A 10,975-nucleotide genomic window follows, 5' to 3' on the forward strand; every position below is an offset into this window, starting at 1 on the left:
GTACGTAGATGATGTTATTTTGGCGGCCCCATCTGAGAGCATCAATGACATATTGTATGTTTTTAACTCATTGCATACAAGAATACAGTTCACTATGGAGGTTGGCATTGATGGAAAAATAAGTTTTTTAGACACTTTGATTATTGTCGAGGATTGTAAATTAATATTTGATGGCTACCGTAAAGCTACTTTTTCTGGCAGATTCCTGAATTTCCATTCCCAACATCCGATCTGTCATAAGAGAGGTGTTATATATGGTGTCATAGATAAAATAGTTCGCTTATGCCACCCAATTTTTCAACACAAGAATTTAATTGATGCTGTTAATATTTTTTTAAATAATGGATACCCTCTTCAATTTATTTTTTCTACAATCCGGAATAGATTAAAATACCATTTTAATAATATTAATGTGAACAATAATAAATTTGGTTTGGAAAAATTTTTTGCTGTTCCGTTTGTTGATTCTGTTTCGGAGAAATTTAAACCTATAGCCAATGTTGTTGATTGCAAATTGGCTTACACCATTCCCAATACACTTAAAGAATACATAAAAAGAGGAAAGGATAAATTGGAGCATACACAGAACCAAAATGTGGTTTATAAAATATCTTGTGAAAATTGCGAAGCAAGTTATGTAGGCCAAACAAAGAGACAATTAAAAACAAGAGTACATGAACATGTTTCTGACATTAACAAATCATCAAAATCTCCATCTGTAATAACGAATCACAGAATTGAAACGAAACACGATTTTAAGTGGAATAGCGTGAAAATATTAGATATAGAACCTTCGTATAGAAAAAGATTAATTTCTGAGATGGTTCACATTAAGAAACAAACACAGGGTATAAACAGACAAACAGATACAGAGTCATTGCCTGACACATATATTAACATGATACATTCTCTTTCCATTTCTTAGTATTGTCACGATTTCTTGTCCTCTCCCGATGTTCTGCCGTTACATTACATTGTTCGACTTGATCAAGAGTGTGTCACGTACATCGGTGCAAAATATTTTATAGTTATAACATTTGTGACAAGGAAAATTTTATAGCACATTAATGGATTTTATTTTTACTGACACATATGTTGAATTTTTATATCTACTGACACATATTTGGATTTTTACATTTCACTGACATATTATTGTGTAATTTTACTTCACCGACAAGGTACATGACTTTATATTATTTTATTATAGACAATATTCTTTATATATAACCTGAGGTTTCAATTGTATAATTATTCTTTCTTAGATATGAATTTATTCGCAACTTAAATTAATTTATAATGGACAACTTGCGCTTTTTATGTCAACGACAAGATTACGCGTGCGAATTTATGTAATGTTTTATTTAGTCATATTTATTTCCATTTAATGAGATTATAACTGTAATTTAAGATTCATGACAAAAATTTGTAACATTGAAAATGACCCGATCGGAGTCGAAACGTTTGTATCTAGAGATTTTAATTTGATTTAATTAAATACGTTTTGTTTAAAGATTGGTTCTATGCCCCTTTTTAATTGTCATATTGTTTTATACATATAAGTATTTACAAGATTTCGGTTGATCTTACAATCATGTTTGTGTACTGGTCCCTGATCTTGTGAAACAATAACGGTTTAATCTTTCAATTTGCACGGTTGCGTTAATTTCGATTCCGTATTTCGTGATCACCCGGTATAGTTGGATCGCTCGCAATATCGCTATCGCGCTTCTTTAGTGGCCCCGTTTAGTATCACGGTTCGGTTTTTCGCTTCGACAATTCTCTATGTCCCACAACAGAACTTTTGGGACACCCGGTGTAACAAAACCTTCGCCTTTTCGCTATCGCGTATCTCTTGCGATATGATTCAACTTAACGGTTTGCTTTTTTCATTTCAATGGTTGGTTATGTTCGGCAACATAACTTTTGGGACACCCGGTATAACTTGACATTCGCTCTAGCGCCATTACATGCCTTCTGCGGTGTAAATCAACTTAACGATTGGCTTTTCTCTTTTCACCGGTTCGTTATGTCTCCCAACGATATTTCGAAGACACCCGGTATAACTAAATAATTTCAAACGCTATCCGCGCTTATCTTTCACTCAATTATCGATTATAATGGTTTACTTTTTACCAATATCGCGTTACTTTGGTATCGCACCTAAAACTCGTCAACACCCGGTATAATGCCGAATTTCTAACTTTCACTATTACGTATCTCTTACGTTCAAATCTATCATGACGGTTAATTTTTCCGAAACCTTTTACTTTAATAACTCAAACTATTGAAAGTTCTTAATTAACAATTAAACATTCAATTCTTGAACACTTATCCCGACTCTCGGATCTGATTTTTACTTGCGCTCGCGCGTAAACTATTTATTTCAACGATATTGTGTCTCTCATGACACCTTTAATATATTTAAATCTAATAATAGCAATAATAGTAATGATACTAACATATACTTAATTCTAACAAATTAATTGATAATTTTGAACTCAGGATTCTTTATTCTGACAACACATGATATTGTAAAATATTTAACTCGCTCGTCTTTTGTTTTTTTATTAATATCCGTAGACAAACCTTTGCTGTTTCCCGCTCCGGCGAAATCCGAGGCAGTGATGCACATTTGGCTCCCCGGCAACACGGAATCCAGCCCCACCACTTGTACCCCCACCAAGCAGACACCTACCGGCATCGAGTCGGCCGTCTTCGCCGCGAGAGCAAGCGAGACAGCGAGAGGCAGCGCCCGTCCTTCTCACTCTACCAGTAACTCGTAAACACAAGCGAGTATTAGAGCTCTAATAGCTGATGACATTCTATAGAGAAAGCGCATGAAGCGTTCCTGTTGAACAAGTGCATCTGCTCTGCTACCGCTTTTTCTTTTTTGTGGAATTGATTTCGGACGTGCAGAATTGCTTTTTATAACTCTTGACTGTGAAAATTACAATAAGCGAATAAGTAACTATTTGAATATGACAATGGAAATTTTTTGCAATTTTCGCAATTTTCGCAATAGTGTTAACAAGATATTAATTATTAAAAATTTTCTCAAACATTATCAACTTTACAGAAAAACAGCAAGAAACAAAAATTGTTTATTTTCTTTTCGTAAAATTCTAGTATTTTTTTAAATTTTTCATATTATGAGAAAATACGGTATTAATTTTTAGTCTTGTTTGTGAAAATTACGAAAATTGCAAAATGGTAGAGGACTTTTCGATTTAGTCTGCTCTACCTGCTCATTCAATTAACATTCTAATAAACTTGTTTTAAAAAATTTTTACTTAATATTTTGCCCATAAATTGACCTTTATATTTGCATTACTAAAAATCCACAAATAATAAATTTATTTAATCAAATTTTTTTTACTTACGATACAGTTATCGTTTTCTTCTAGCATGTTATCATCAAAATCATCTGCAAAATAGTCGTTCGCCTGCAAAAAATATGAAAATTACAAGAATGGAAAATAATGTTATTTTTGGAATTGTCAGTGTTAAGGCTATCGCGCCTTTAACCTTGTATCGCTGGATTTGTAAATAATCGTGAAAGATGCTATTGAAATCTTTATTATAAGGACTTCGTTTCAAAAATACAACTCGTTCTCCTCTACAACATAAACTATAAACTCTCAACGTCACGTAACGACACGCCGACTCTCACGCTTCTCTATCCTCGATGCGCCACCTTAGTCCGCGACATGCAATTAAAGTGCGCCATGTTGGTCAGGCTTATCATCTGAGCGCCGCGGTATATTGAATATACTTTGGTCATATTAACTCCTTGACATCCTCGGCCATCTTGAAAGCCTTCTTTCAATCGTTATGTTTCTTATACAATAAAATAACCTGGAACATATTATGTTAACAACGAATAATAATTTTAAAAAATGAATATCAATTAATCTGTTCTTGCTGCTTAATCCCTTTCTTTAGTGCCATTGTCGATTGGAAGTGCATACAGTTTCCGAATGGATCTTTTATATACTCCATTAGCTGTTTTTATAGTGGCTAAACGGGCTACTCCATCATCCCCTGGGTGACTCCAGTATTCGCGCTAAGGCCCATTTAAGCGGCGGTGTTTGTTCATCCATCATTATTACCATTGCTTCAGGCTCCAGCTTCGTGGCGTCGTGGTACCATTTTGTACGCATTTGTAGTTGGTGCAAATACTCTTTTTTCCAACGGATCCAAAAATGTTGTTTAATTTTTTGTTGGTGTTGCCATCTTGATACAGCGTTATTTGGCACGTCTAATAAGTTTCCTTGCATTGGTTCTGATTGCGAGTCTCCAAGTAGGAAATGGGCAGGAGTTAATGCTGTTAGGTCGTTAGGGTGAGAGGACAACGGGGTCAAGGGACGTGAATTTAATATGCTTTCAATTTCAGCCAGAAGAGTGCTGAGTTCCTCATATGTCAATATGAGATTACGCGTGGCTATATATAAGTGTCGTTTAGTGGCCTTAACGGCCGCCTCCCATAACCCTCCAAAATTTGGAGATCGCGGCGGTATAAATTTCCATTCAATACCTTGTGTCACCATGCCGGTTTTGATCTGATCGGCTCGATCCTTCATGAACTGGTGGACTTCTTTTAACTCTCTTGAAGATCCTACAAAATTCTTGGCATTGTCCGAGTACAGTATCCTACAAAGTCCTCTTCGGGCTGTAAATCTTCTTAGAGCTGCTAAGAAGGCTTCAGTGGTCAGATTCGTTACTGCTTCCAAATGAACGGCTTTCGTATTGAAACATACAAATAATGCTATATATCCTTTTGATATAGGTATCCTTCCTCTTCTTTTTCCTTCTCTAATTTGGATCGGTCCAGCATAATCTACCCCGCTAATTGCAAATGCCTTAGACAACCTTGAAGACGATCCTTGGGTAGATCTGCCATAACCGCTTCTATGGCCTTGGGCTTAAACCTAAAACACTCTATACAATGTCGTGTTATCTTGCGTGCTACTGCCCGCTATTGGCCAGTATCGAAGTCTGATTGATGCTAAGAGCTGCTCTGGCCCACAATGCAGTAACCTTCTGTGCTCTTCTTGGAATATAAGCGTAGTTATATAATGCTTGGCAGGCAGCAGTAATGGGTGTTTTTGATCCCATTCAATTTCGGCTTGCCGCAGTCGGCCTCCTACACGTAAGAGTCCATCTTTATCGAGAAATGGACGAAGCGACAGTAATTTGCTTTTTCGATGAACTGCCTTTCCTAATCGCAACTCGTTTATCTCTCTTTTGAAAGCTTGGTCTTGCACCAAACGAACTATCACTAACATCGCCCTTTCTAATTCTTCTATGGTAAGTTCTTCATTTTTCTTCTCTCCTCTAAGTTTACTACCAAACCTCATGCAGTAAGCGATGACTCGTTTCAATTTACTTATAGACGAATATTTTTTCAAAATTTCTGAAATATGGTTGTCCGCAATTGCTGTGAGCACTACTTCTCGACGAAGCTCTGGGGTTTCTTCCAATTTGTCTGTCTTCTGAGATGGCCACTCTTCTTCCGGCTGAGTCAACCATTGTGGTCCGTGCCACCATAATCTATTGTCTCTCAACTCTTTTGTGCTAATCCCTCTTGATAATAAATCTGCTGGGTTGTGTTTTGATGGTACATGACTCCAGATCTTGCCCGCTGTAATCTGTTGAATATCCGAGACTCTGTTAGCCACGTAGGTTTTTAGTTTATACGTTTCTGTGCGTATCCAACTTAAGACAATCATCGAGTCTGTCCAGAATCTTGCTGTCCTGATTCTTTCTCCTAGCGTTCTCTCCAGGCTGTCAAACAGCTTGGCCGCTAAATGTGCGGCATTCAGCTCCAAGCGAGGCAATGTAATAGACTTTAGAGGAGCTACTCTGGACTTTGAACACATTAATTGAATGGCGATGCTCCCCTCTCGCCCTTGATGACATGCATAAGCGCAAGCTCCATACGACTTTTCCGACGCATCACAGAAGATATGCACTTCTATATCCATAGATGCATTGCCTGGATTAACATTACGAGGAACTACAAGTGTTTGAGCTGAATTGATAGCACTGTGGTACCTTAACCATTCTTTATGTAGATGATCAGGTAATTCTTCATCCCAATCTAACTGCTCCTTCCAAACTCGCTGCATTAATTGTTTGGCTATCACAAGTATAGGTCCGATGAGGCCCAGAGGATCATATATCTTCGAAATTAATGATAATAATTGTCTTTTGGTTACAATTTGTTCTCCACCTTCTCCACCTACTTTCACTTCGTACTGAAGGTAATCATGCTCCGCATTCCAACGTAACCCGAGAGTTTTTATTATTTCATGCTTATTTAAAACCAGAAATTCACTTTCACCATACTGCCTTACCGAGCTGAGTATCTCCTTATTGTTGCTTCTCTACTTACGAAGGTTAAACCTCCTGCCTTGAGTAATTCCATTAATTGCTGCTGCAACAGACAGGCTTCTTCCATAGTGTGCGCTCCTGTGAGCACGTCGTCCATATAAAAATCGTATCTTAACACTTTAGCTGCTTCTGGATACTTGATTTGCTCTTGAATTGCTAGCTCCTTGAGACACCTTACCGCCAAAAAGGGCGCTGAGGATGTACCATACGTCAAGGTGTTTAGACAGTAAATCTGTATTTCTTCCTGAATGCTTGCTCTCTATAGAATTCTCTGAAGATTCCTGTCTTGTTCTCTTACTAATATTTGCTGGTACATCATTTCTAAATCTGCTGTCATAACATATTGATGTAGTCTGAATTTCAACAGCAATTCAAACAGCGTGCCCTGTAACACTGGTCCTGCTATTAATTTATGGTTCAATGATACACCAGACTCTGATCGCGCCGACGCATCGAAGACGACCCTCAATTTACTTGTCAGTGCATTGCTTTTGATTACTGGCTGATGTGGCAAATAGTATATATCCTTTGCCCTGTTTGGTCGATTCTCTTCGATTTGCGACATATGACCGAGCTTCTTATACTGTTGCATGAAGCTTACGTAATCTCTTTTTATTTCGGGTTGCCTTTCAAATCATCTTTCCAAAGCGAGTAACCTTTTCAATGCTGTCTTATAGGAGTCACCAAGTATTATATCGTCTCTCCGAGGTAGTGCCACTATAAACCGACCATCTGAGTTTCTCTGCACGTGAGTTTTAAAATGATTTTCGCACAATTGTTCTTCCTGCGAATGATACTCTGGTCCGTTGACTTCCTCTGGCTGCCAGAATCTTTCCAATTGTTGACTCAATTCTTCGTTGGTTAATAGATTGCATGCTATTCTGCCGCCATCTATCTTGTTTTCAAGTCGTCCTCCCAGAATCCACCCCAAGGATGTACTTTGTATCCTTGGCTGTCCTGGAAGCAGATCTATGTGGTCATCCTGTAGAATTTGCCAAAACGTATCTGCACCAATTAATACTTCTATAACTCCTGGTTTATAATATTCTTCGTCTGCCAGCTTTAGGCAATCAGGTATCTTTAGTCGCGTGGTATCCATTCTTGTCTGCGGTATGCATTCCGTGATCTTCTGCAATACTAAGCAATTCAATTCAAACCTTTTATTGTTATATCGCGATTGTATTACTAGTGTTATTGATTGAGAAATATGAATCTTATTTTGATTTATTCCACTAATAGGAACATTTACTACGCTTGACGATAAATGCAGCTTGTCCACCAATGCCTTGGTTACTAAATTTGACTGGGAACCGGGATCAAGGAGCACCCGACAACTGTGCTGTCGTCCATTTATATCAAATACGTATACTCTGGCTGTTGATAACAATACCTGTTGCCAATCCTTTGTACAATGAGTGGTAATAGCGGTGCCGCTGGAATCTTCCTGATTTGCGCCTTCTTTTTTTTCTATATGCAGCAGGGAGTTGTGTTTGGCCTTACATATTTTGCAGCCTGATGACCTACACTCCTTGTTCCAATGTCCTTTTCTCAAACAATTAAGACAGAGTATTAGTTGTTTTATCTCACTAATACGTGATACTATAGGCAACTTTAATAGTTTATCGCAACTATATATGCGATGTCCGCCCTTGCAATACTCGCATTCCTGGCCTGCCGTAGATGCTAATGCTATTGATTTCTCGCGCTTCTTTTCATTGTGTTTATGCGTTTCGGATGTTGATTTTTCTTTTTCTACCATTTCTAACATGTGGTATTTTCCAGTTAGGAATTCAAACAGCTCCTCCATTCGCGGCACCTCGCTCAGCCCAGCTTGACGTATATGTTCTTCCCATTCCCTGCGCGTATGATAATCTAATTTGGTAGATGCTAAATAAATTAAAATCGCATCCCATTGCTGCACCGGTAACTTTAACGTGTCCAATGCCTTGACATGCATCCTTATGTGATTTACAAATTGTCTAATTGCAGCTCCGCTGCTCTTTGCTATTGATGCTGTTTCAACCAATTCTTTTAAGTGCTTGTTGATAATGAGTCTTCGATTTTCATAATGTTTAGTCAGTAATTCCCACGCGATTTTATAATTCTCTGCGGTGGTCTCTAATCCTTCTACAAAATGCAATGCTTCCTCTTTTAACGTGCCCCTCAGATATTGAAGTTTTTGGACATCCGATAATGCCTCATCCTTATCAATTAATGACAGAAACGCATCTTTGAATTGCAACCATTGACTAAACTGTCAATTAAATGTCGGCAATATTATTGTCGGTAATTTTACCCCTGATTTCTTGATTGTTCTTAGGCTTGCTACTGCGGCTTGCTCAACGGTTGGACGTCGTTCTTCTAACCTACGTTTCGCTAGCGCCACTAACCTATAATAGCTATCCTCGAACTCTACTTCTATCTCATCTTCTTCTGCATCTATTCTTTCCGCGACCTGTTCTGCAGTTTCACCTTCATGCACCGTTGATTTACGTTTCTCTCTAATAACATATTGAATATTATAGAACTTCTCTAATACTTCTGTGAGCCTATTAAGCCTTTCAGCGATCTCATGTCCGTCTTCATCGCTATCCGCCTCAATAAAACTCTGAAACCGCTTTAATTGTGTCTTAAATTGACCACGCTTTACTCTTAGACTTTTAAGGTCCGCCATTTTTGCGGGAAGGAACTTAAGGATTATGAAGACTCACTTACGTTCTTTGCTTCCAAACGTGCGATCATGTAACACCTCGTGTTAATGTCTTTTTGCTGGCTGGTTATCTCACCACCTACAATCCGGCTCGAAGGACCAAATTGTTAAGGCTATCGCACCTTTAACCTTGTATCGCTGGATTTGTAAATAATCGTGAAAGATGCTATTGAAATCTTTATTATAAGGACTTCGTTTCAAAAATACAACTCGTTCTACTCTACAACATAAACTATAAACTCTCAACGTCACGTAACGACACGCCGACTCTCACGCTTCTCTATCCTCGATGCGCCACCTTCGTCCGCGACATGCAATTAAAGTGCGCCATGTTGGTCAGGCTTATCATCTGAGCGCCGCGGTATATTGAATATACTTTGGTCATATTAACTCCTTGACAGTCAGTACTCAAAATTCATAGCATATAGATTTTCAGTGACTACGATTATACGCCATTATACACCAATCAGTTTATGCCGAAGTTATTAACATTGATGTTATGAAACTGGCCAATCACAATTCCATTTTTCAGAGAAATATCTATTATTGGCCATTTTATAACGTCGGAATAAATCGAGTCGTGTAAATATATAAATAAAAAATCGACTTACTTCCAAATCCTTCGCCGTCTTATCTTTCGATGTCTTAGACTCCGCTACTGTTTTCGCCATGTTGCTATGATTTACATTGTTTTCCGCCATGTTTAAGAAATAGAATGTAGCCGAGGCCTTTGCAGTTTGCACACGGGATGCCAAATTCTCTTCACTCGTACATTCGTTCCATCGATTCGATTATGAAGACCAATGAAGACCATGAACAATATGAGATTGTAATGGATAAATAATTACTTAATTAGCACTCGTAGGCCGGTATTCATAGTCGATTCTTATTTCAAGACCATCTTAAGTAATGTCTTAAGACGCTAATGCAGTTCTCTGATTAGTTCGTGACTTCATAAGACCGTACTTAAGACGGTCTTTAATATAAGATCTGACTGAATCCGGCCGTAGACCCGTTCAATCGGTTCGATCATGAAGACTGGTGAAGACCATGAACGACGATATCAGATTATGATGGAAAGATTACATGCTCAGTTTAGATTGTTTAGAACCTCAGGGCTACCAACTGCGAAGAAATCCTATGCATTTTCGTCAGATTCTTTCACCTGACGCTATGATGCTCATTTTCAGCATCAATTATTTATTTCTTCGCAGTTGGTCCAACAGGCACCAAATTTAAAATGTATGAATTAGTTACTCGTACAATGTTTCTATTATACAAGTTCTATTCCAGATAAATCAAAACCCCTGTGGATAGAGGAGTATGTAGACAGTAATGCTTAATAGGTTCGGGGCGGCTACGCATGGACCCGATTGCGCACAGACTCGTTTGCACACGGACCTGACATGTGTTATTGCCTACAGCTCATAATCTTCCACACGAAATGAAGGCTACCTCACACCAACAAATGGTTTGGTTAGGGTTAGAATTTTTTGGAAAAATATTCCAAGCGGACACTGTCTACGCTGAACTTCTAAGCGGTTAGGCCCCAAGCGGCTAGGCTACGCCGCCCCGAACAAAATAAAAATAACATATCCTAGCCGCTTGGGGCCTAACCGCTTAGAAGTTACAGCGTAGACAGTGTCCGCTTGGAATATTTTTCCAAAAAATCTAACCCTAACCAAACCATTTATTGGTGTGAGGTAGTCCTCATTTGGTGTGGAAGTAGGGAATAACACATGTCAGGTCCGTGTGCAATTGGGTCTGTGCGTAGCGGCCCCGAACCTAAGCAATGCTGTCTACACATTCCTCTGTCCATATGGGTTTTGATTTATTTGGAATACAACTACGTATAATAGAAATATTGTACGA

The 10,975-nt window shown here is 38.4% G+C and overlaps 2 protein-coding genes across 2 annotated transcripts; both read right to left on the minus strand.

The window, feature by feature from the left end:
• Positions 1-4,034: 4,034 nt before the first annotated feature.
• Positions 4,035-6,985, minus strand: LOC108758564 (uncharacterized). The gene is made up of 4 exons (XM_018503569.1): positions 6,868-6,985; positions 6,395-6,585; positions 4,945-6,257; positions 4,035-4,893 (listed from the first exon to the last, which is right to left on the minus strand). Exons 1-4 carry the CDS (start codon positions 6,983-6,985, stop codon positions 4,035-4,037), a joined length of 2,481 nt encoding a protein of 826 aa, XP_018359071.1.
• Positions 6,986-7,027: 42 nt separating this feature from the next.
• LOC108758576 (uncharacterized) lies at positions 7,028-9,804 on the minus strand. Its single transcript, XM_018503579.1, has 3 exons — positions 9,715-9,804; positions 8,690-9,001; positions 7,028-8,647 (listed from the first exon to the last, which is right to left on the minus strand). Exons 1-3 carry the CDS (start codon positions 9,802-9,804, stop codon positions 7,028-7,030), a joined length of 2,022 nt encoding a protein of 673 aa, XP_018359081.1.
• Positions 9,805-10,975: the final 1,171 nt, after the last annotated feature.

This window comes from Trachymyrmex cornetzi, unplaced genomic scaffold (genome assembly GCF_001594075.2).
Source record: "Trachymyrmex cornetzi isolate Tcor2-1 unplaced genomic scaffold, Tcor1.1 scaffold1020, whole genome shotgun sequence".
NCBI classification, from domain to species: Eukaryota; Metazoa; Arthropoda; class Insecta; order Hymenoptera; family Formicidae; genus Trachymyrmex; species Trachymyrmex cornetzi.

Excerpts from the sequence above, each read along its gene's own strand:
- LOC108758576 (XM_018503579.1), bottom strand. The coding sequence starts at position 9,804 with ATGGCGGAAAACAATGTAAATCATAGCAACATGGCGAAAACAGTAGCG. Across the intron at positions 9,002-9,714 it reads AGACGGCGAAGGATTTGGAA|AGTTTTATTGAGGCGGATAG; the intron begins GTAAGTCGATTT and ends AAGCGGTTTCAG. Across the intron at positions 8,648-8,689 it reads GAACAATCAAGAAATCAGGG|TTTAGTCAATGGTTGCAATT; the intron begins GTAAAATTACCG and ends TTTAATTGACAG.
- LOC108758564 (XM_018503569.1), bottom strand. The coding sequence starts at position 6,985 with ATGCAACAGTATAAGAAGCTCGGTCATATGTCGCAAATCGAAGAGAAT. Across the intron at positions 6,258-6,394 it reads AGGCAGGAGGTTTAACCTTC|TACGAAGTGAAAGTAGGTGG; the intron begins GTAAGTAGAGAA and ends GATTACCTTCAG. Across the intron at positions 4,894-4,944 it reads ACGCAAGATAACACGACATT|ATCTACCCAAGGATCGTCTT; the intron begins GTATAGAGTGTT and ends CGGTTATGGCAG.